We start from the raw sequence: 26,759 nt of genomic DNA, 5'->3' as shown, positions 1-26,759 counted from the left end.
GGCAGGCACATGAACGGTATAAAGCGCAGGCCAGAAGGGTGACGAGTGTGGTAAGAAAAGCAAAAAGGATTACGAAAGAACATTGGTGCAGGCTAAAGAGAATCCTAAACAGTTTTTTAGATATGTAGCAAGTAAAAGGAAAAATGTACATGGCAGATTGATTTTAAAGAATGCTGATGGTAGGGAGATAACTGAATCAGTTGAGATAGTTGAGTTACTGAGTGAGCACTTTGCAAAAGTATATCATCCAGGTGGTGACATTGCAGAAACGAATAAACCAGTAGATTATACGGGAATTGTGGTTAATGAAGTGGAGGTGAGTAGTCTATTGCATAACCTTAATGTCAATACATCTGTGGGATTGGATGGTATACCAGCTCGTGTTGTACGAGAAGCAGCTAAAGAATTGTCAGTACCCTTGACCATTTTGTTTAATTTGAGTCTCGGGTCTGGGTTAGTCCCGAGCGGGTGGAAAGAGGGGAAAATAGTTCCACTGCATAAAGGTGGTTCCAAGACTGCTGTTGTAAATTACCGACCGATTAGCATATCAGGAATCATTGTCAAGGTCTTAGAGAAATTAGTCAAGAAAAGAATACAGGATTGGATAGATGAAAATGGGATATTGTATGGGGGACAACATGGTTTTGTGAAGGGCAGATCATGCCTCAGTAACTTGCTCACGTTTTATAACACAGTGACGGCTGAACTGGATAGGGGTAATGGGTTTACAGTGATACTACTGGACCTTGCCAAGGCCTTTGATAGGATACCACATGGAACCCTAATCAGTAAACTGGAGCAGATGGGTATAGATATAGGGTTGGTGAGATGGATAAGAGGGTGGCTGAAGGAGAGATATCAAAGAGTGGTTTATTCAGGAGTGGAGTCTAAAAGACGTCTTGTGACTAGTGGAGTGCCACAGGGCTCTGTTCTTGGACCGCTGCTTTTCAATTTGTTCATCAATGATATTGGAAAGAATCTGAGAGGAAGTGTTCACTTGTTTGCTGATGATGCAAAGTTGGGTAGAGCAATTGTGAGTGCACAAGATGTCAAAATTTTACAGGATGATTTGGATAGTTTGGAGGACTGGGCTAGGAAAAATGGATGTGAATTTAATGTGGCAAAGTGTAAGGTTATGCACTTTGGGGTGAAAAGAATAGCAGCAGTATATCGCATTGGTGGAATCATACTCCAGGAGATTGATGAGGCCACGGATTTGGGAGTGTTGGTGGATAGGGAGTTGAAGTTTAGGGGGCACATTGCAAAAGTAACTAAAACAGCTCACCAAATCACTTGGCTTCTGAAAAATACTTTAACATGCAGAGACGAACAAGTTGTTGTTCCTCTGTATCGAGCCTTGATAAGACCCCATCTGGACTTCTGTGCCCAGCTATGGGCACCAGGGTTTCTTCGTGATGGGGAGGAAGTGGAGAGGATCCAGAGACGAGTGACCAAGATGATAGCAGGTCTGTGGAATGAACCTTATGAGAATAGGTTGAAGATTTGTGGGTTGCAGAAATTGGACGATAGGCGAAGGAGGGGTGATATGATTGAGACATTCAAATTACTGAAGGGTTTTTATAAGATTGATCCAGAAGATATTTTTGAAAATATGACTGGTGGTGGGAGGACTAGGGGGCCATGCATGGAAGCTGGGCAAGAGCGTGGTTGACAAGGGTGTTAGAGCTAGGTTCTTTACTTGGAGAGTGGTAAATGAGTGGAATAAGCTTCCAGAGTCTGTTGTGGGTGCTACGACCGTGAATGAGTTCAAGGCAAGGTATGATAGATACTGTGTGAATGTTGAATAGTTGTTCTTGACATGATGTTAGGGCCTCCCTCGATGAGTCTGTCGACTCCTTGGAGTTTCCCGGAACAATAATAATAATAATAATAATTTTTTTTTTTTATTATTTGGTATATGCAGCAAATATACAAATTATAAAAATTTTCACCTGGCACCACTGGTCTGTCACATATGTTAAAGCAGTAACATCACTGGGATGATATAACGTGATTATATCATGTTATGTCATCCTAGTAACATAATCTCAGTAAAGCAACTATTTTGTATGCTTCTGTCACCTTGTGACCATCATCACTGATTAAGGTTAATCTTCCATAGTAATTCTTCCTCTTACTTGTCACATCATGAACTCTTTGGGATTTTCTTTGGCCTGCTCGGCTAGATTCTTCTCAATCTGATTTTTGCCTTCAATTGCCATGTTGGTCACCTTTCTTGCTGAATCTTGTACTGTTCATGAGTTTGCTGGTCACCTTTCTCTTTATATACCTTTCACAGCATTTTCTTCTTCTGCAGCTCATGATTAATGATATTACTCATCCATCTAACTCCTACCTGATCTGATTAACCGTCCTCACAGTACAATTTAATATTACATTCTCTAGATCATAGGTGGCCAACAATAGGCCTGCGTGCCGCATGCGGCCCGTAACATGATTTTGTGTGGCCTGCGGCAGGATAAAAACTATATTAAATTATATCTATTATCAATTTAGCTATTAGTTTCAACCGCAGATTTTCTGATTGATATACAAGTTATATTCATTATTTCTGATGATGGAAAATTTATATTCTCAACACGGAATCAAAATTACTTTAAAATGATTACTCAATTTATAAAATCTACTGCTTCTCTGTGAGAGTTGAAATAGTGGGAGTGGTAGATTTCTATGCTCCAGAGTAATGCATCATTGAAAGCCACTTGCTCTGCTCTGGTTATTACAGTGATCAGTTTCAGAGACTCAGTTTCAGAGTTAACAGTGTTATTGTTGCAGTTTGTGTCCCCTGGTCAGTTACTTCAGCCTTTGTGTACTATGAGAAAGAAACGTACGACCTGTGAAGAAAACAGGTCAATGCATGGTACTCAAACAGGCTTAGTTGGCTTACTAAGCCTGTTTGAGTACCTGTTTGATTACTAAGGCTGGAATCAATTGCCCTATATTGCACTGCATTATACATTAGGAGGCTCTGTGCGATAAAATTCTGGAGATAGAGGATATTATGAAAACTGTAATGAAGTGTGTGAATCTAATTAAGGGCAGAAATCGGGCCTCGACACACCGCAAGTTTCTTTCTTTTGCTAACAGAAATTGAGGGAGAATATGACGATTTAATGTTGTACACAGAAGTATGTTGGCTAAGCAGAGAGAACTGTTTGAAACAGTTTTTTGCTTTGAGAAAGGAAATAAAACAAAGAACTAATCACAAAACTTTCTGTGATCCTCGTTTTAACAGCTTACTCACCTTTCTAAGAGACATCACACACCACATGAATGAACTCAACGTGAAGTTACAGGGACGTAACCAAACAATCTCAGATTTAGTTGGACACCTAAATGGGTTCATAAGTTGACTGAAGGTTTTTAAATTCACCCTAGTCAGAAGAAACTTGGTACATTTCCCTTCCTGCAGGGAGTTGATGGAGGAGAGCCATGACAGTGACTTCAAGTTTTCTGTGCCAATGTTAGACCAACTTTTGGAGCAATTCAATAAGCGATTTTCTGACTTCAGTGACATGCAGCCACAACAGACATTATTTAACAACCCAATGAAATGCAACATTTGAGAGCAGCATGACAATATTCAATTGGAGTTGTGTGACCTTCAAAGTGACCCCTTTTTCCAGTCAAGGACAGAGATAGACATTGACTTTTGGAACCTGGTACCAAGGAGAAAATATCTTGCGTTGAGTGATTTCAGCTTGAGAATTGCATCTATGTTTGGAAGCACATACATACATACGTGAATGCACTTTCTCAACTATGAGGGTGGTTAAATCGTCACAAAGAAGCCAACTGACTGATGACCACCTTAAGGATTTGTTACGAATATCGTCATCATCATTGAAAATCGACTTTGATGAATTTGTTGCCGCACATGAACGCTCACAGTGTTCTCATTAAGTTGTGTTACATATAAAAAAAAACAGAAACATGTAATTAAATTTGATTTAACAACTTATATTTAAATCAATCAAGTATTTTATATTGTTCTCCCAGTAGTAAAATGATTTAATAAATATAGTAAGTCAATACATATAACTATGCCTTGGAAAAATGCAGAGTTTAGTTTTATTTAAGTTTTGTCTAAAAGTGTGCGGCCGTGACACTACCACTTATCATATATTGGCCCTTGTATAAAAAGAAGTTGGCCACGCCTGTTCTAGATGAAGCTTAAGTATCTCCCATGCACTACTAACATCCTTACCCTACAGTGTTTTATGCGCTGGCACAGATTTCAGCTTCTTCCTAAGCATGTCATAATCACCTGCCTTGTAGTTCCATATATACCCCTTCTTGACAGAATATTCCTCATGTTGTACAATCTCCCTAGTCAAGACTGCATAGTCACTTTCACTAATCAGAGGTAGTGTGATCAACCAAGGTTATGGAGAGCTCTTCTGATGCTATGACCAGGTCCAATACTCTCACACCCCTGGTCCCCTCCATCACATGCTGCCTCAAGTAATTATATCTCCATAGTTGAATTCCCCATAATAATCACTCAACATGCACTCCTTGTATTAATTTGCCGATGCATGCCTTCCACATCATCTGTGGAAATCTCTGGCTTATAGCAACATCCAATCGTATATTTTGTCTTACTGGCCTTAATCTCAACCAGACTGTTCAAATGAACAGCCACCCTCCCACCAATCTCCTAGTCTTTTTTTGGCCTTCAATTCATCTGCTATCATCAGCAGTACCCCTCTCTCTATCCTATATTCTATCTTCCCTGAAAATACTAAAATCCCACACATTCTAATCCTGTAACTACATCATCTGCTGTAAGCAGAGTGTCACTAATGTCTATAACTTTCAGCGAGATTGCACTAACAATGCCAAAAAAATCCTCCCTCTTGTTCCTGATACTTTTGGCATTAGTATGTAGAACAACAGCATCTCTTTAGGCCCCATCCACCTTTACTTCCTGAACTGACTACCCTAATCAATATACTTTTACTTGAGAAATTAAATTTTGCAATTTGTCATTCTCACACTGACTTGCCTTATGTAGCCTTCACACAAACTCACCTGCTTCCACTCTAATTGCTTAACTTTTCCTGAATTTCTGCTTCAGCATGCTTAATGAACAAAGCTCACTCCAGACACCTAACACCAAAACCATTTTTAGATGCAGTCCATCAGCATTGCACAAATTCTTCTTTCCATCCAATACCGATCTGCAAATCCTACATCATTCCTTCTGCACAACTTATGGACTCATTAACTAACAATGCTCTCCTCCTCCTCCGTTCGCTTCTATCGCAGCATAGTAGGAGACTTACAATCTTCACCTTCTCGTTCTTCGGTTTTGCCCTTTCTAAAAACTCCTTTACATTCTCCCTCATAGAATACTTCTCGCCTTTCAAATCATTTATGCCAACCAAGACAAATATTTCCTTCAACTTACATTGTTGCATCTGGCATGACTAATATTGTGAATTTTTGCATCAGAGAAACAAGATTTTGTCACACTTTCATTAAGTGTGACAAAATTTCACCTGATCATTGAGTCTCCATATATAATTCTTTCTTTATCTGTTTTTGTTTGTTTGCTCGGTCTTTATTGTTAATCTGAACCACCTGCTTCCTTCTCTTTTCAGCCTTGCTAGTCTCATGTTGCTTCTAATTTTATAATTTCACACTTTGTCCTGCATAGGATTACATTCAAGCATGCTATTTCTTTATTAATCGATACAAAATTAATAACGGAAAAAACTCACCTACAAAGATTATTTAATAGTATAATTTTCGCCTGTGTGTCACAGGCATCTTCAGTACATATTAAGCTCAAATTATACAACAACTGACAATTCCAAAAAGTACAACCTAAGTAGCTGGTGTAATATAACTAAAAATGTCAATAAATTTCCTAAAAAAAAAAAAATAAATAAATAAATAAATACAATAAAAAGTTAGGAAAGATTAGCTGATTTGTAAAGTACTATCTCCCATAAAGGGGATAGATGTAAGCCGTTGGATTTGTTTAAGTTAGGAGAATGAAGTCGAGTTTCACATGTTTCTTTATAAAGGCGTGTTATGAGGAACTGACTTTTGTGAAGAACTCTTGTCTTTCTCCAATGAACTCTATGTCTAGTGAAGATGGCATGTTCTGCAAGTCAAGATTTTTCAGGTTTAAAGTATCTACCTGGATACTGAACAAACGAGGATGGGCTGGCAATTTGGGATTTAGCTGACCAAATTGTATTCTTATTGGCTTAAACAAATATAGAAAATGATGGTACAACATGACAAAATTTCATGTCGGCTGGGGCGTTGCCCAGTTAAACAAGGCCCCCGTTGTTTTCGCCAGGGAACCAGGGCGAACAGCGAAAAGTCAACTACTGGAACAAATCCTAAAACACACCCCAACTCAACATCCCCAGAGTTAAAGATTGGTACTATCAACATAAGAAGCCTGAATGGCAAAGAAATGGGGCTAGCTGAAGAATTAAATAAGTAACAGATCGACATAATAGGGGTGACTGAAACAAAAAAGACCAAAACTGGTGAGATCTTTCTAAGCAATAAATACAAAATGTTATATTCAGGAAATGACAATCAAGGAAAAGAAGGAGTAGCCATAGTATTCAACACAAAATACGAGGCTAATCTTCTTGAATGGCAGGCAGTCTCAGGTAGAGTGATGTGGGCAAATATCAGAATGGGGAATTGGACAATGAGACTTATTTGTACCTATGGTCCCACAGAAGGTTCTACTAAGGTAGAAGTGGAGGAATTTTTTGATGCTTTAGAAAAAGCAACTGACACAATGAAAAATGAAAAGTTGGTCCTTGTTGGAGATCTAAATAGCAGAGTAGAAAATGATTGTCAGACATACAAAAATATTTTACGAAAATCTGGAGAAAAGAGCAAAGCTAACAACATTGGCAAATATCTGCTCAAGATGTGGACTGGTTATTACTAACACCATGTTCCAACATAAAAATGTGCCCAAATTCACATGGAGAGAAGAGGCATGGAATAAGAAAAGTCTCATTGACTATGTTATTGTTGATAGTGATGTTTTCTCCCTGGTGCAGGACACCAAAATGTACAGAAGATTTGAAATTGGAAGTGATCACTATTTAGTCTTGAGCAGGATAAAATTGAATTTCATATTGAAAAGAATAAAAGGTAAGAAAGTTTTAAAGCGAATAAAAGTTGAGCAGCTCTCAGATGTGACCTGTAGACTAAAATACACAAAGATTATTGAAGAAAAAATAAAGAAGTTTGACAACAGGAACCAAACCTTGGAGATTCAGTGGCAAGCCTTGAAGAAAACCCTGATTGATTCAGCCAGAGAAGCATATGGTGAGGTTGTCTGCAAGGATAGAAAAATGAGAACTCCATGGTGGACACAGGAAATTAAAGAGGCAGTGAAGGAAAAGAAGAAAGCATATCAAAAGTTCCTGGCAAATAAGTCAGTTTTTGCTCGTAGAGAATTATTATTATTATTGTTCCGGGGAACTCCAAGGAGTCGACAGACTAATCGAGAGAGGCCCTAACATCATGTCAAGAACAACTATTCGACATTCACGCAGTATCTATCATACCTTGCCTTGAACTCATTCACGGTCGTAGCACCCACAACAGACACTGGAAGCTTATTCCACTCATTCACTACTCTCCAAGTAAAAAACCTAGCTCTAACATCCTTGTCAACCACGCTCTTGCCCAGCTTCCATTCATAGCCCCTAGTCCTCCCACCACCAGTCATATTTTCAAAAATATCTTCTGGATCAATCTTATAGAAACCCTTCAGTAATTTGAATGTCTCAATCATATCACCCATCCTTCGCCTATCAACCAATTTCTGCAACCCACAAATTTTCAACCTATTCTCATAAGGTTCATTCCACAGACCTGCTATCATCTTGGTCACTCGTCTCTGGATCCTCTCCACTTCCTCCCCATCACGAAGAAACCCTGGTGCCCATAACTGGACACAGTAGTCCATATGGGATCTTATCAAGGCTCGATACAGAGGAACAACAACTTGTTTGTCTCTGCATGTTAAAGTATTTTTCAGAAGCCAAGTGATTTGGTGAGCTGTTTTAGTCACTTTTGCAATGCGTCCCCTAAACTTCAATTCCCTATCCACCAACACTCCCAAATCCCTGGCCTCATCAATCTCCTGGAGTACGGTTCCACCAATGCAATATACTGCTGCTATTCTTTTCACCCCAAAGTGCATAACCTTACACTTTGGCACATTAAATTGACATCCATTTTTCCTAGCCCAGTCCTCCAAACTATCCAAATCATCCTGTAAAATTTTGATATCCCGTGCACTCATAATTGCTCTACCCAACTTTGCATCATCAGCAAAAGAGTGAACACTTCCTCTCAAATCCTTTCCTATATCATTGATGAACAAATTGAAAAGCAGTGGTCCAAGAACAGAGTCCAAGAACTCTCTGGTATCTCTCCTTCAACCACTCTCCTATCCATCTCACCAACCAGAATACAGAGAGAAATGTAAGAAAGCGAAACACTGTGTAAAACTAGCTAAACAAAAGTCATGGGAGGACTTTGGCAACAACATAGAAAATAAATATCAAGAAGGTGGCAAAATATTCTGGAGGTTGTTGAAGAAGCTTAGGAATGGAGGAAACAGTGCCGTAAAAGGAGTTAGAGATGATAAAGGTGACAGGAAAACTGGAGAAAAAGATATCCTTGAAGTATGGAGTAAATACTTCGAAAAATTGCTAAATAAAACAACCAGTGAGAGCACAGTGGTAAAAAACACTCAAAAGGCATACAGTCAGGAATACATATCCATACTTGAAGTAGAAAAAACCATCAAAGGCTTGACATGTGGAAAGGCAGCAGGAGTAGATGATATTCGACCAGAAATGCTGAAGTATGGTGGTATAAAAGTCTTACAGTGGCTGCACTGCATAGTTCGGAAAGCCTGGACAGAGGGACGAATTCCCGATGATTGGAGTAGAGCTCTCATAGTACCCATATATAAAAAGGAAAATAAAACTGAATGTGAGAATTACAGAGGTATTTCCCTACTGAGTGTTCCTGGCAAGATCTATGCAAGTATACTTGAGAAACGGTTGAGAAGAATTGTGGAAGAAAAGCATGGTGAAGAACAAGCTCGATTCAGGCCAAATAGAAGCTGTCAGGATCAGATCTTCACTTTACGACAAATAGTCGAGAAAGCATGGGAATATAACAAAGATCTGTATTTAAGTTTTAGCGATCTGGAAAAAGCATATGACAAGACACCAAGAGAGGAGCTATTCAATACGCTACAGTTATATGGTGTCAATGGGGTATTATATTTGGACTCCCTGGAGGTGTCAAATAATAATTATAATAATAATAATATCAAGCAATACTTAGTATGTATTTGAGTTGTAAGTCAGCAGTTAGAATTGAAGGAAGTACAGGAAGGTGGTTTAATGTTAAATCTGGTGTGAGACAAGGATGTACATTATCCCCTCTGTTATTCATTATCTATATGGATCACATTATGAAGGAAAGTGGTATTATACATGATATCAGAATTGGAGATGTTAATGTCAGTTCTTTGCTTTATGCAGACGATGTTATACTTCTAAATAAATCCGCTATAAGTATGCAAGATTCCTTGACTAAATTGAATAACTGCTGTAATAGATATGGTATGAAGGTCAGCATTAAAAAGACAAAGACAATGAAAATAGATAGAATTGTTGAAAATGTCAACTATGTTGTGAACGGGGAACCTGTGGAACAAGTAAAACATTTCAGCTACTTACGCACGATGTTTACTGAAGATGGTAAATTAAATACGGAAATAGACAACAGAATCAGCAAAGCTGGTATGGTGGGAAGTCAATTGAATAAATTCATATGGAATAAGAGAGAAATTAGTCAGAACACTAAATTAGCTGTATACAAGACAGTGTTCAAACCAGTTTTAACTTATGGATCTGAGAGCTGGGTCAGAAGTAAAACACTTGACCAAAGACTGCAGATATGAGAGTCCTGAGAAAGATTAGAGGCGTGAACAGATGGCATCAATGGCAATATCATATTAAAAACGAGGATATTAGGAAAGAACTTGACATTGTCAGCAACCAGGAATGCGTTAGCAGAGCTAATCTCAGGTGGTATGGTCACTTAACACGTTCGCTGCCAACTACGAGTATCCTCGTAGTTGGTAAACCAGCCACACAAGCCAGCTACGAGTATACTCATATGACGCTTACCACCAGCAACGAGATTACCGTACTGACCTTGAAGACGTGAAATTGCTCGGCGTACGGGAACAGACTATGACAAAGTAGCGTGGCAGCGAACGTGTTAAAGAGAATGGGAGAGGAAAGATTAGTAAAACAAGCGTTCTCTGCCAGGTTGGCAGGAAAACGACCCAGAGGAAGACCAAATATAGGAGGATTGATACAGTAAAAAGTGCCTTAGACGATAGAAATATGAGATCTGATAATGTTGGAGTCTGGACAAGTAACAGACTGATTTCGAGGAAAATCGTAGATAGGAAAGTAGTAATGATGTAAATTTTTCATGTAGTACTATCATATCCTGTACACCCCTTGAGGGTACATGTCAGGAATTTGATGATGATGAAGTATTCAATATAAGATTGGTGTTCTTCTAGCTGAATAGAGGCAGATCTTCCCATTTGTCCGAAATAAGATAATCCGCAAGAGCATGGAATCTGGTAGACACCTGGATGATTAAGATGTGGAAGCTTGTCCTTAGGAGAAGTGAGAAAGGTGGAGATTTTTCCAAACGGTCAAAAGGGAACAAAAATATTCAGTAGTTTTAAAACTTTTGCGATACGTTCACTGATGCCTTATACATAAGGGATAGGAATGCGCGTTATTTCTTCTGTATTTGAAGAGGAAGACATATTAAAACTACTCAAAGTTCTTTTAATGAAACAATTCTTATAACCATTAGATAGAAAGGAAGAAGTTATATATTGCAGTTCTTTCTGTAAACGATCGTCTGAAGAACAAAAGGAGTGGACCCGATTAACCAGTGTTTTAATAGTTCTTGCCTTTTGACCGGGATGGTGACGAGATTCCGCATGAATATAATGGCCTGTATAAGTCTTCTTTCTATAAACTGAGAAATGTAGGTTACCATCTGGTTGGCGAAGAATTAGAAGATCTAAAAAGGCTAACTGCTTATTTGATTCTACTTCTAGGGTAAACTTGTTCCTAGGATGAAGTGCGTTTAACTTAGTGAGAAATTGCTGAAGTTCATCCGAAGAGCCATTTCATACAGCAAAAATGTCATCAACATATCTGAACCAATGAGTAGGTCTGGGAGAAATGTTGTTCAAAATGTTCCATAAAGAAATTGGAGATAGCAGAAGAAAGAGGATTGCCCATTGCTGTTCCTTCAATTTGTTGATACAACTTATTTTGATTCAAGATAGGAAGGAATATGAGAGAAAAACGTCTCTTTTACTTCACGAATGTTCAACTTATAGGCCTCTTACATCGGATCCTACCCGGAATCAGTTGAAGAGACTTAATTCTCTTATAGATAATGTATCTACATGGAATGAAGATCAAAAGAAAAAAATTAAAACCTTCTTCGGTCGTCCACCTAGATTGTATGGTCTTCCAAAAGTTCATAAGCCAGGCATTCCGTTAAGACCAGTCGTAGATTGCATAGGTTGCTCCACTTACAAAATCTCAAAATTTTTATCAAATTTATTCTCCTTTTCAACTAGAAGAACTGATACTTATATAAAAAATACTTTGGATATCAAAAATAAAATTTCAGATCTTCATTTGGACGTTTCTGATATCATGATCAGTTTAGATGTTGTTTCTTTATTTACAAATGTGCTTCTTTCTGAAAGCATTGAATTACTACAAAAGGAATTTCCTTCAGACATTGTAAACTTATTTCATTTTGTAATACATTCTGGTTATTTTTCCTTTAAAAATAACAAATTGAAGGAACAGCAATGGGCAATCCTCTTTCTCCTGCTATCTCCAATTTCTTTATGGAACATTTTGAACAATGCATCTTTGACAACCTTTCTCCCAGACCTGCTCATTAGTTCAGATATGTCGATGACATTTTTGCTGTATGGAATGGCTCTTCTGATGAACTTCAACTGTTTCTCACTAAGTTAAATGCACTTCATCCAAGAATCCAGTTTACCCTACAAATAGAATCAAATAAGGTTAGCCTTTTTAGATCTTCTAATTCTTCCAACCAGATGGTAACCTACATTTCTCAGTTTATAGAAAGAAGACTCATACAGGCCATTATATCCATGCGGAATCTCATCACCATCCCATTCAAAAGGCAGGAACTATTAAAACACTGGTTCATTGGATCCACTCCTTTTGTTCTTCAGACGATCTTTTACAGAAAGAACTACAATATATAACTTCTTCCTTTCTATCTAATGGTTATAAGACTTGCTTCATTAAAAGAACTTTGAGTAGTTTTAATATATCTTCCTCTTCAAACACAGAAGAAATAACGCACATTCCTATCCCTTATGTACAAGGCATCAGTGAACGTATAGCAAAAGTTTTTAAACCACTGAATATTTTTGTTGCCTTTCGACCGTTTAGAAAAATCTCCACCTTTCTCACTTCTCTTAATGAGAAGCTTCCACATCTTAATCATCCAGGTGTCTACCAGATTCCGTGCTCTTGTGGATTATCTTTATTTCGGACAAACGGGAAGATTTGCCTCTATTCAGCTAGAAGAACACCAATCTGATATTGAATACTTTAAACCTGAAAAGTGTGGACTTGCAGAACATGCCATCTTCACTAGACATAGAGTTCATTGGAGAAAGACAACAGTTCTTCACAAAAGTCAGTTCCTCATGGAACGCCTTTATAAAGAAACATGTGAAACTCTACTTCGTTCTCCTAACTTAAACAGATCCAACGGCTTACGTCTATCTCCTTTATAGGAGATAGTACTTTACAAATCAGCTAATCTTTCCTAACTTTTTATTGTATTGATTTTTTTTATTATTTTTTTATTTATTTTTTTTAAGGAAATTAATTTATTGACCTTTTTAGTTATCTTACACCAGCTACTTAGGTGGTGTTTTTTGGAATTGTCAGTTATTGTTTAATTTGAGCTTAATATGTACAGAAGATGCCTATGACACACATGCGAAAATTATACTATTAAATAATCTTTGTACGCGAATTTTTTCCGTTATTAATTTTGTATCGATATGTCTACTCATGGTATACCTCTTTTTAAAACTTCTTCATTAATGTCCATTTCATTCTCCTCTATTTTCAATGCAGCATTAACAACATCCTTTTCTATCCTACCATTGGTAATGTCCACTCTACTAACATTTATTGCATTCTCGTCACCTAATAGGCACTCACTTTGAAACATTTAATACTCTTTTTCTCTCTCTCTCTCTCTCTCTCTCTCTCCAGATTCAATTTCCTTCACATATCCTTTAATTTTCTTGACTAATACATTTCACACATACTGCACTGCACAAAAAATGCAAATTCAAATTGCCCAACAATGTGGTCTTTGTCGCCATTGCCCTACCACGCAGAGTTATACCGAATATCGTATTTAAGCAAAAAAATAAAAATAATAATACTATGTTTACTTACAAACTAAATAGCTCATTCAATCATGCTTGTTTTAAACAAAAACTACAATAATTAACCTAAGATTTTCAACTGTAATACAAAAAAGTATATCAACCTAAGAAGAGAAAAGTAACAACAGAAAAAAGTGAAACTGGCAAAATAATTACAAAAGCATCACACTGGCATAATTGATGTTAGTCCAACACAAACGACAAAAACTGGCGAGATTCTTATAAACAGCGAGTGAACCACATAACCCAGTAGCACTGGCCAAAGAATCACATTCCAAACGGCTGGAATAGTACAATTTTTAAATGATCGGATTATAAAGTTAAAATTAAAAACAAATATAAGCTACTTAAATATCATAGTAACCCCTGAAGAAGGTAGAAAAGAGGATGCCAAACAGTTTTATGAGGAACTACAAAATCAGTTAAATAAATGTAATAAAAATGACTTATTATTAACAGCAGGAGATCTTAATGCTGGAGTTGGAAATATCCAATCCCAGACGTCATAAGAAAATATGGAGAAATTTGCATGAATAACAATGGTCAAAAACTATTAGCCTTCTGTACTTGCAATAATTCAAAATAACCAATACTATTTTTTCACAAAACGAATATAAATAAATATAGTTGGAATGGCAGAGGAACAAGATCAGTAATTGATTATATCATAACTAATCAGAAATTAGCTCTGCTATTGAGAGATGCACTGGTTTACAGAGAAAGTGAATTTTTTTTCCATCTCTAAAACAGAAATACTAGTAAAATGGAGAAAGGAAGTAAATAAAAAAAAAAACAAGAAATAGAACAAGTATACAAAGTTTATCTATTAAAAGAAGAAAGCATTAGAATGCTATACCAATCATGATTAACATTATCTAAAAGAAGCCCAAATCACTGAAGATATAGAAGAAGAATGGAAAACTTGAATAAAGATAATTCATAAAGCAGTCTCTGAAGTACTTGGAATGAAAAATAAAATATTAAAAAGAAAAACATTAAAAGTCTGGAAAAATACAGATACAGAAAATGCAATAAAACAAAACAAATGACATCAAATCACTCCTTCAGCTTTCTGTACAAAAACAAAAGAAATATAGCTAAAACCATAGTACAGAAAGCTGAGTGGGATTCTTGGGACAGATTTATTAATAAAATAGAAGATATACATGGAAGACAAGATATAGCCTATAAAATATTAAGGAAATTAAACAATGAAGAAAGAGATACAGCACAAATTACATAATACAGAGAAACAATGAATAGAACATTATAAGAGTTTATGATATGACCCAAATTTAATAACAGAAAATAATAATGAAGAAATCAGTACTGATATAGAACTAATAAAATTGGAAGAACCTAAAAGAAGCAATAAAAGTATTAAAAAAATAGAAAATCAACTGGATTAGATGGCATAAATACAGAGCTTTGGAAATATGGCAGAGAATATTTACATCACAGATTCTTAAAATTAATAATTAACAATTGGAGGAAATATGAGGTTCTAACAGAGTGATTAAAAGTGGGTTATATCTATATTTAAGAAAGGATACAGAGGTGATTGTGAAAATTACAAAGGAATAAGTTTGGAAATATTACAAACAATCTATTCTCAGAAGAACAAAATGGTTTCAGACATGGAAGATCATGTATAGAAAATATTTATGTGTTAAAACAAATCATTGAAAAAAAAGACAAGAATTTAATTTAGACTCCTAGCCTTTATAAGATTATGAAAAAGATTTTCATAAAATACACAGAGAAAAATTAAAAAACAAGGATATCCATTACATTTGGTACAAGCTATCCAAAGTTTATATAAAGATACAAAAAGACAGTTACAGTTAAGTAATAAATTAACAGAAGAGATTGAAATAAATCAGGGTGTCAGACAGGGATGTAGATTATCTCCAACTCTATTCAATATATATATATATATATATATATATATATATATTGATCAGATTATTAAAGATCAGATTATCAATTTTGAAGAACTGTTATAATTACAATGCTGTATGTAGATGATCAGATTATATTACAAGACAATGAAGATGACCTTCAAAAATCAGTTTATGAATTAAACAAAATAAGCCAACAATACAATTCTAAAATTTCGTAAAAGAAAACAAAAGCCATGGAATTTAAAGGTTGGAATCATGTTAGATCAAAAACAGTTATAGAAAATAAAATAATAGTTGACACAGTTTAATTATTTAGGCTGCATAATAACATATCTAAAAGATATAGATGGAAAAAAAATAAAGAAATTTCAGAAAATCCATGAAACATCTACATGATCTGAGAGATCAAGTAGAAATAACAGCTAATCAAATACAGGATACCACAGATAATGATAGTTTTGAGGAAAATGAGGAGTGAATAGATGACATCAATGGCAGAATCATTAAAAATGAATTTATTATGAAGGAACTTAACACTACTAGCACTCAAGAATGTGTGAACAGAGCTAATCTTAAGTGGCATGGCCACTTGAACAGAATGGGAAAGGAAAACTCAGCAAAACAGGTGTGATGCTACAGATACTAAGAAAAATACATCTCAGTAGGATTGATGCAGTTAGAGATAACTTGAAAAACTGAAATATGAGATCTGGCAAAAATGTTCTACAACATCTGTCAACACTGGATTCCTGATAGATAAGACTAAATTTGGAGGAAATCTGTCAATAGGAACTTAGTATTAATGTGAACTCTTCATGTAGTACTCTCATAGTATTCTGTACACTGCCTTGAGGCACTGTACAGAATACATGTCAGAATTTGATGAACTTGACCAATTTTAAATCAAAATCAATTTGCACCGGACAGTGATCCAAAGTATATTTTACGTTAAAATGTATGTACTAATAGGTGCTTATGCAATACTACAAGACAGCTAAAAAGAGTAACATAAATTTAGCATTTTGAACTTTAATTTTAAAATATCCTTCAAAGTTAGTATCAAAGGCCAATTTAAAAATTATGTTGTAGAGAAATGCTATTAATATATCTCAGAAATAACTACCAGCACCAGCTCCTCGAGTGTCTATATTAAAATGGGTGGGAACTTGAGCTTTAACATCATTTTCGACTCCAGGACCAAATACTTGCACTTTTGAAATATCTAATGGTTCAGAAACACTAACCTTAAAAAAAGAATAAACAAGAATTACTTTAGCCTCATGTTGAAAATTAAAGCTGAATTTAAGTTTAAATTCAAAATTAAATGAAGCAGATTTAAATAAAATCATTAAAATAATACAGCAAGACATCCTGTAATTTCCCATTCCCCCCTTTTATTTTTGTACTGATCCCATATTCAAAAGCTTGCACAACCTACACATGATGGGCAAAAAGTCAAGTGAAAAGTAGGAATTGGTTACTCAGTTACTGTCTTTCTTGAATAAAAGTTCAAGAATAATTATTATTCAACTTTAATTACACTAAAGATTTAATAATAATAAAGATAACTTCAGTCACATTCTCAAAATTTACTTTCAATGCACAAACTTTGCTTGTCTATAAAATATATAATGGATATTTATTATATTCTACCTCTCAATGTTATTCAATACTATTAATAACTTACCCTGAATGGACTGTTTGGAATTGAAACTCCACCATAATTAACTTGAACAGTATGTTTATTATTCTTTGTTGGTTTATAGCTACATTTATAAGTGCCATTTTTGTTATCCTGCACTTTAAGATCAACATTTCTATATTCTTCATCCATTATGTTGACATCTAGTGGTGCATGTCCTCCAGCTTTACGAGTATCTACAGTAAACTCCGTGGGCTGATTCTGCACAACTCCAGTTTTTTGTATGCCAGGACCATGAGCCTCCACCTAATTAATTAAATGTTGATTAATTATAAATGATATTAATTTTAGAGTTTAGTTATTTTCCATTGCTTCAATGAAAATCATTATGGTTATATAATGGGAAATCTTAATACATCAATATAATAAATTTCAGCATCAACAAGTTAAATTTATTTTTCTTAATGGGCAAAGGATTTCTATAAGAATTAGCATTCAAATGGCTAGCATGAATCAACATATATTAATCCAAGTTACACTTGTTACACAGAAAAATACATCAGCAATTTCCCTTATCCATATCATCTGCAATAAATCTATCTAGTCTACTTTTGGAACTTTTTACAGAAAAACTATAAGAACAGATGAAACATATGGCTGCACTTGCTTTAAAGTAATTATTCTATTTGAAATTTAATGGTTCAGATTTTTGGGGTGTTTAAGGATCAAAGCTGATCAAAGGATCAAAACTGAGAGGAGATCTCCACATACCCTTGAAAGAAATGCAGCGAACCGACCATGGCTTCTGACTTAATGCCCAATCCTCACCTTCTCGTGGTGCACCCTGGAGAGTTTAAAATCAGTACTATCAACAGAAGAAGTCTGATGGCAAAGAAATAGAGCTAGCTGAGGAACTGGATAAGTACCAGAGCGACATAATAGGGGTGAGTGAAACAAAGACAAAAACTGGTGAGATTTTTCTGAGCAATAAATACAAAATGTTATATTCAAGCAATGACAATCAAGGAAAAGAAGAAGTATCTAGAGTGTTCAACACTAAATAGGAGGCTAATCTTCTTGAATGGCAGGCAATATCAAGTAGAGTGATGTGGGCAAATATCAGAATGGGGAACTGGACAATGAGACTTATTTGTGCCTATGGTCCCACAGAAGGTTCTACTAAGGAATTTTTTGAGGCTTTAGAGAAAGCAACTGACACAATGAAAAAGGAAAAGTTGGTCCTTGTTGGTGATCTAAATAGCAGAGTAGGAAATGATTGTCAGACATCCAAAAATATTTGGGGAAAATTTGGAGAAAAGAGCAAAGCTAATAATAATGGCAAATACCTGTTGGATTTCTGCTCAGGACATGGAATGGTTATTACTAACACCATGTTCAAACATAAAAATGTGCACAAATTCACATGGAGAGAAGAGGCAAGGAATAAGAAAAGTCTTGCTGACTATATTATTGGGAATAGTGATATTTTCTCACTGGTGCAGGACACTAGAGTGTGCAGAAAATTTGAAATTGATCACCATTTAGTCGTAAGCGGGATAAAATTGAATTTCATATTGAAAAGAAGAACATGTAAGAAAGTTTTAAAGAGATTAAAAGTTGAGCAGCTCTCAGATGTGAACTGTAGACTAAAATACACAAACATTATTCAAGAAAGAAAAAAAATGGAAGAGTTTGAGAACAGGAACCAAATCTTGGAGATTCGGTGGCAAGCCCTGAAGAAAACATTGATTCAGCCAGAAAAGCATGTGGTGAGGTTGTCTGCAAGGATAGAAAAATCGGAACTCCGTGGTGGACACTGAAAGTTAAAGAAGCAGTGAAGGAAAAACAAAGCATATTGAAAGTTCCTGGCAAATAAGTCAGCTTGTGCTCTTAGAGAATACAGAGACAAGTGTAAGAAAGCTAAACAATGTATAAAACTAGCTAAACAAAAGCCATTGGAAAACTTTGTTAAGAACATAGAAAATAAATATCGAGGTGGCAAAATATTCTGGAAGCTGTTGAAAAGCTTGGAAATGGAGGAAAGAGTGCCATAAAAGGAATTAGAGATGATAAAGGGAACATGAGAAAAAGATATCCTTGATGTATGGAGTAATTAGTTTGAAAAACTGCTAAATAAAACAAGCAGTGATGATAGCACATTGATAAAACAACACTCAACAGACAATCAATCAGGAATATACATATCTACACTTGAAATAGAAAAAGCCCCAAAATGTGAAAAGGCAGAAGGCGTAGATGATATTCGACCAGAAATGCTCAATTATGGAGGTATAAAAGTTTTACGGTGGCTGCACTGCATAGTTCAGAAGGCATGGAGAGGGATGAATTCCAGATGATTGGGGCAGAGCTCTCATAGTACCCATATATAAAATGGGAAATAAAATTGAATGTGAGAATTACAGCGGTATTTCCCTACTGAGTGTTCCTGGTAAGATTTATGCAAGTATACTTGAGAAATGGTTGAGAAGGATTGTGGAAGGGAAGATTGGTGAAAAATAAGCTTCCCTTCCACAAGTAAATTGATTGATATAGTAAAAAGTGCCTTAGAAGGCAGAAATATAAGACTAATAATATTGGAGTCTTAGTAGATAAGATTAATTTGGAAAAAAATTGTCAATAGGAAGTTAGTAATGATGTAATTTTTTCATGTATTACTATTATTATAATATCCTGTACACCCTCTGTGGGCACATTAGGAATTTGATGATCTTTTAATATTTTAAGTGTGTCAGGGACTTGAAGGAGGCCATATATCACTCACACCACATGCCATACCTTCACTTTTATTCATTTACACTGTCTGCACTCACAATCTCTAATGTAAGCCATTTCAGTCATATGCCACTATGGAAAAAAAAATAATCTAGTTCTTACCCCCTTTCTTTACTGCATTCATTCTCAATTTTCATGGATGCCCTCGGCCTCCCCCCCCACCCTTCATAAAATGAAAAATTCCATCTACTAGTGGATGGAATGACCTTTTCAGAAGTTGATAGGCCTATCATACCATTCCCCTTTACTGACATCTACAGTCCACAAATTCTCAATCTCTCTTCACTTTGCATCGCATGGTGCTGATATTATCCATAACATTCTCCTTTGCAACCTATCCACTGTATCTACAACACCTCAGAAACAAACCAGGAGATCAGATCTGCACACAATAGTATGAGATGATATGAGATCATATCAAAGCCTTGTAAAGAGGCAAAATGAATTAATTATTCTTGCATGTCAATGTTTTTTTCAGCATTGCAATTATCCTCTGAGTAGTTTTTATAATCTTGCTTATATGGCCCCTGAACTTCAACTTCTTATCTACTAAAACTACAAAATCCCTAGCCTTGTGAATTTCCTCTAGTATAATTCTGCCCAGTATGGTTAGTAGAAATGGGTGAATAGGAACATGGCTATATAGGAAAATGATACTGCCAGACTTGGCAAGGCATTTGACGGGATTTCACATTGAACTCTGTTGCATAAACTGGAGCAAATGGGGAATGAATACCAATCTGGTGATTTGGGTTTGGGTTCAGTACTTGGTCCTTGGTTGTTTAATTTGTACATCAGTAACATAAAAAATGAGAAATATTCAGTTGTTTGCTGATGATGAAAAACTGGGAAGAATTATAGTGTCATCAGGTTTAAAAATATAAGCCATGTTATAAAATAAATAATGTTATAAATAAAATAAACCGTATTTAAAATAACCGTTTTAAAAAGGGAAGTAAGGAGTGTATCCTTTCGTGTTTTCTATTTAGTTTTGTAATTGATTTCGTAATGAACAAGACCTGCAAAGGAAGGACCTGGATTATGCTGAGAGTTCGGCTTTATTCACAGATGTGGGAGAAATGTAACCTTTATTGCTGTAACTGATTATGCTGGATTATAATCAGCATGGTTTGATTATCAGCATTGAGAAAACAAAGGCAATGAAAGCAAGTGATAGCTGGGTCTTTTATCTTTCTTAAAGTATGTGCTATAGAATAAGTCTCTTACTTGAGTTATCTTGGTAGCAGTGTAATTGATACTGATTTGGTGAAGAGGGGAAAGGAATGGCTTCTGGAGTGTACAACTTATGGAAAGTTTGAAAAGATAACAGTAAAAATAAAACTTAATTTACAATAGTCTGGTTCTCTCTGCTTTTGATCAACAGTGTTTAATGAGAATTTTGGTTTAGCTTTGTGAATAATGATGAGATGCATCAAAAGACACTCTTTTGATCCTGTGCAAAAAGAGGCTGTATAGTTTTGGTTATGTTGTCAGAATGCAGGATATTTGCTTGGTCGATTAACTAGATTTGTTTCAAAAAGTGTTAGGAAGAGAGGTAGGCTGAATGAGATGGATTGACAGTATCAAACAAACCTGAACAGAATTGGCTCACAGTGACAAAGCAGTAATAGATTCTTAGGACAGACATCAGGTATAGGAAGTGCTTGAGGTACTTGTGTGGATGTATATATGTATGAATATCCAAGAATAGAAGAATGTTGTCAGATTCTCTTTCTAATCTGACATTTCCCTTGACCTGTTGGACTAGAGTGACTTAATTGGTAGCTACTCTTCCTATGGCATAGCTCTGAGTCATTGGTACAGTAAGACCATGTTTAACGCTACCCCGATTAATGCTGATTCGATATAACACGTTTTTTGTAAGAACCCTAAAAAAGTGCTAAATATTCCAATGATTCGATATAACGCAGTTCTATTTAACATCTAAAAAAGTGCTAAATTTATGATGAATCAATTTGATTGAATCATCATAAATTTATTTCATTCATATATAATCGATTATTCCTGAACCCAAACCAACCAGCGTAAAGTGACAATTCGTTGTAGTGCTGCAATTTCCCTAAACTCTAAATTTATACTTGTCCTGTGCATTTGTTTTCCTTGTACATCATGTAGTTGTTCATTGGCAGTGAAACAGTGTCCACACTATCAATATGATTAGTGCTACGTAAAACGTTATTCATGCCCTGTAATAATCGATGTTATTGACCAAGGAAATCAACAAAAATTCTATTTGTTCATTAAAAATTAATCATTACTATCATTTTTTAAATTATTCAAAATGAGTGGGTGTAAAGATAATAAAACAAAATTGATATGAAAAACATTCTCTCGACAATAAAATGCAGATGCTGAGGCAATTGGAAAAAGGTGAATGTCAAGTTGACATTGGAGCCACTTGAAATTTGTCTACTTCTATATGAACGATTTTAAAAACACAAGGACAAAAATAAACTTTGTATTTCTGTGCACATATATAATGTATATTTTGCAAGTTAATATAAAAATAACTTAAAATTAAAGTAAAAGTTGTTTATTCTTGGTTGCGTGTTCCCCTATTCCTATTTACTATGTTAAAATAACCCCGTTTAATGCTGTTTCGTTTAGCACTTTGTTTTAGGAATACATCCTGAGAATTAATTGGGATATTACTGTACATGCAAGCTTCTTGTCATAACAAAGTGGAGATGCCATACCATACTAACTGCTCGTTATTGTGTTCTTCAACAACCACTTAATCAAATGTGCTGTTTGGCTACCTTCGCAATATATGCCCTCTAAACTTCAACAACCTGTCCAAATCACTCCCGAGTCCCTGTCCTCATTAGTTTCCTGCAATCCAGCTCCATTGATATGGTACACAGCTTGTGATCTCCTCTTTTTGAAGTGCATCCCCTTACAATGGCCATATTAAACTGGCAACCATTTACCTTTGTCAGTCTATTCAAGTCATCCTGCCGAATCTCTAAATCACCTTCAATGTGAACTGTGAATTAAGTAACCATACCAGAGATTAGCTTTGATGCTTATATTGTACATTCTTGAATGCTAACAATGCCATTCCTTCCTACTCTCTTCAATTTTAATATGCTGCTGCCATTGATGCCATATGTTCATTCTCCAATTTGTCTCAGAGCCCTTATATCTGTGGTCTGCAGTCTTTGTACGACTATTTCTAAACCAGCTCTCAGGTTAATAAATTAAAATAGATTTGAAAACTGTCCTGTATACTACTAGTTTAGTGTTTTGGGGAAAATTCTCTCTCTCTCTCTCTCTTGGACTATTTATTTCTGCTACATAAGGACACACTGAATTTTGTATTTTGCACTGCAATGCATGTCACATAATTCATCCTACATCAATCTAAGTGAAATTATAAAATGAATGTTACTTTTTTTCCTTATTTTTAGGTCACCTATTGATGAATCAATGGATCATCATATTGCCAACTTCCCCCCCCCCTCTCTTTTTTAGGAATGCATATACATGTTGTATCCTGGTTTGTTGACTTTTGATATTCACAAATTCAGATAAGTTCTCATCTATTTTTTTCCTCACTATTAACATATAAGGCAGCATTTGACTGTAGAAGCACTAAAATTTTTACAAGCCTGGATAAATTAATTGTTGCATCATATTTTGTCTTGTTCTTGAAGCAGGTGAAATGAAGCTTTGATAACACTAGCTGCATCATTCCTCAAACAATAAGGACCTCTTCAGAAGTGAAGTCAAACATATACTTCCAAGTTTTTTTTTATGTAATAGAATTGTGCATCAATGAGAACAATATTTTATTCTATATTTTGTTTAATCAGAATATACTTTTTAAACATGAACTGGTTAATTTTTCATTTATTATTATTATTATTAAACAAGACCTCATGGAGTCAAAGACTCATCTAGGAGGTCCTTTTATCTTACACACACATCTCATCATACCGTGTCTTAAACACATTCAAACTACTTGCAGACACCACGCTCTCAGGCAAGGCATTCCAATCACTCACAACTCTGCACGAAAAAAACCTGCCTCTCACTCCCTTACTCACACCCTCCTTATACAGTTTCCAGGGATGACCTCTGGTTCTCCCCTGATCTCCCACTATTCTCTGTAGAACTTCTCCACCATTGATCCTATAATAACCCCTTACCAACTTGTAGGTCTCTATCATATCTCCCCTCTTCCTTCTCTCCACGAGACTCTGCAAATTACATCTTTTCAATCTTTCCTCATACTCAACATTCCAGAGGTCAGAAACTACCTTAGTCAGTCGCCTTTGGACCCTTTACAACATCTCTTCATCCTTCTGAAAACCCGGTGACCAAATCTGGGCACAATAGTCCAAGTGTGGCCTAATCAAAGCCTTATACATTGGAACAACTATCTCCCTACTTCTACATGTCAGTGTCCTCCGCATCATTCCCAGAAGTCTTTGTGTTGTCTTCACAATTTTGGCGATGTGTCCCCTAAATTTTAGATCCTTATCCACTATCACCCCCAGATCTCTTATTTCCTCTACTTCCAACAATATATTCTCACCAAGCATAAATTCTGCATCCCATCTTTGTTTTCCAAATTTTAAAACCTTACATTTTGCAGCATTGAACTCACATCCCCATTTGCTTGACCAATCACTCAATTTATTCAAGTCTTCTTGCAAGGCCACAACATCTTCACTACTCTTTATGGTTCATCCCAACTTTGCATCATCTGCAAACAACTGAATATCTCCATCCAAATCTTCACCAATATCATTAATATATAAGTTAAATAGTAATGGCCCTAAAACAGACCCCTGAGGCACTCCACTAGTGACTTTCCTTTTCCTGGATATTGCACCCCCATACACAACTTGTTGATACCTATCAGATAGCCAGTCTCCAATCCAATGCACTAATCTAATATCCAACCCCATCTGCTCTAGTTTGACTGTCAACTTATCATGAGGTACTCTATCAAAAGCCTTTGCGAAATCCAAGTATATTACTGTGTATCCTTCTCCTCTGTCCAAGGAAGCAGTCACTTTATTGTAATAAGTAAGTAGATTACTAAAACATGACCTCCCTTTAGCAAATCCATGCTGTCCATCAAAGATTATACCATTGTTGTCAACCCAACTCTGGATCCTAGTTCTCACAAGCTTCTCCAACAACTTAACCACAACACCTGACACACAGATAGGCCTATAGTTTGATGCTTGAGTTCGATCACCTCCTTTATGAAGTGGCACAATCTTGCCCTCCTTCCACTCTTTAGGGACTTGACCAAGTGCAAGACTCGTATTAAAAAAATATGTCAAGGCAGGTGTCAACTCTCTGGCACACTCCTTCAGAATACGTGGTGATATATTATCAAGTCCCACAGCCTTATTTACATCTAGTTTACTCAACTCCCCAAACACCTCTTGCTCACTTACAGTCAGTCTCTCCTCCCCATCATCAACTGCTCTTAATCTCTCCATGAAGTCACATTCACAAGATTGAAAGATCTTTATGAATTGCTCATTAAGTATCTCCACAACACATTCTGCAACAGCTGTCTTTATACCATTTCCTCCAATCAATGTCATCCTTCCATAATCATTCTTTCTTTTGCTGGCTACATATCGAAAGAACTCCCTAGGATTCTTTTTGGCTTCATTAGCTAACTGCTGTTCATACCTCTCTTTAGCTACTCTCACCAACCAAGTCACCCTCCTTGCCTGGTCTTTGTAGACCTCATGAAATTGGTTACTTCCACTTCTCTTATGCTGTCTCCACAATGCCTTTTTTTTCTGTATTGCATGCTTAATCTCTTTATTCATCCATCTCACACCTACCTTATTTAACCTTCTCACCCGTGGTATACATTTAGACATTGCATCTACTAAATAGTTTTTGAAAATCCCCCAAGCTGCATTGATCTCTTTTCCAGCTAACTCCTCATTCCATGCTACATCTGCAAGCTGTCTCCTGAGCTCTTCATAATCACCCCCCTTGTAGTTCCACATATACCCTTTTTTCACAGGGGTCCTTGCACTGCTGGCAACCACCCAGGTAATCACCTCATGGTCACTTTCACCAATTGGTGGATGATTTGACACATCATTTATAATTACATCCTCCGATGAGATGACCAAATCCAAGACCATTAATCCTCGTGTGCCCTCTGTTACATACTGTCTGAGGTAGTTATCCCTCAAAAACTCAAGAAACTCATTTTCTTTACTTCCAGTCGCTATCTCTTCAATCCAGTCTATATTGCCATAATTAAAATCACCCATAATGATCACCCTTTTCTTATTTGCTTGGCTTATTTGACTATACATTTCACTATCACCACCATCCACATTACCAGGTCTATAACAACATCCCACCAAGTATTTGATTCTATTCACCTCTATCTCACACCATACTGCCTCAAAACCACTGGCCCTATTTCCCTCTTGCATCTCTACCTTGTATGGACATAACTCTTTCTCTATCATCAATAGCACTCCCCCTCCCTTTTTATCCCTTCTATCCTCACGAAACACATCATACCTTTCCATCTCTATTCCTGTCAGGATGTCGTCCTCATCTAACCATGTCTCACTTATTCCAACAATCTCTGGGTACACAGACACAATTAGTGCAACTATTTCATCCGCCTTGTTTCTTATGCTTCTAGCATTGGTATACAAACACAACAACTCATTTCTGGATCTACAGCTAGTTCCACTGATACCATTCACTCGATGTGCTCTCTCCATGCCGGACTGGGGCCATTTCTCTTTCTGCTTCTTCATTTTAGAACCCTTTGCAACAACAT

At 36.1% G+C, this 26,759-nt stretch overlaps 1 protein-coding gene across 2 annotated transcripts in view; it reads right to left on the bottom strand.

The window, feature by feature from the left end:
- LOC150095403 (filamin-A-like) overlaps positions 1 to 26,759 on the bottom strand; it is a 640,838-nt gene that overhangs the window by 336,210 nt on the left and 277,869 nt on the right. For both annotated transcript variants that reach the window (XM_090410722.1, XM_090410723.1), the window contains exons 12-13: positions 17,201 to 17,461; positions 16,637 to 16,757 (exon numbers count right to left, since the gene is read on the bottom strand). In XM_090410722.1, coding sequence (XP_090266848.1) covers positions 16,637 to 16,757; positions 17,201 to 17,461 — 382 coding nt within the window. The remainder of the gene's footprint in view (positions 1 to 16,636; positions 16,758 to 17,200; positions 17,462 to 26,759) is intronic.

The sequence above is a fragment of the Typopeltis vanoorti genome, chromosome 20, assembly GCF_054136105.1.
Source record: "Typopeltis vanoorti isolate ZY-2024b chromosome 20, IOZ_Tvanoo_1.0, whole genome shotgun sequence".
Classification (NCBI taxonomy): Eukaryota; Metazoa; Arthropoda; class Arachnida; order Uropygi; family Thelyphonidae; genus Typopeltis; species Typopeltis vanoorti.
This window is presented reverse-complemented; position numbering and strand designations above follow the sequence as displayed.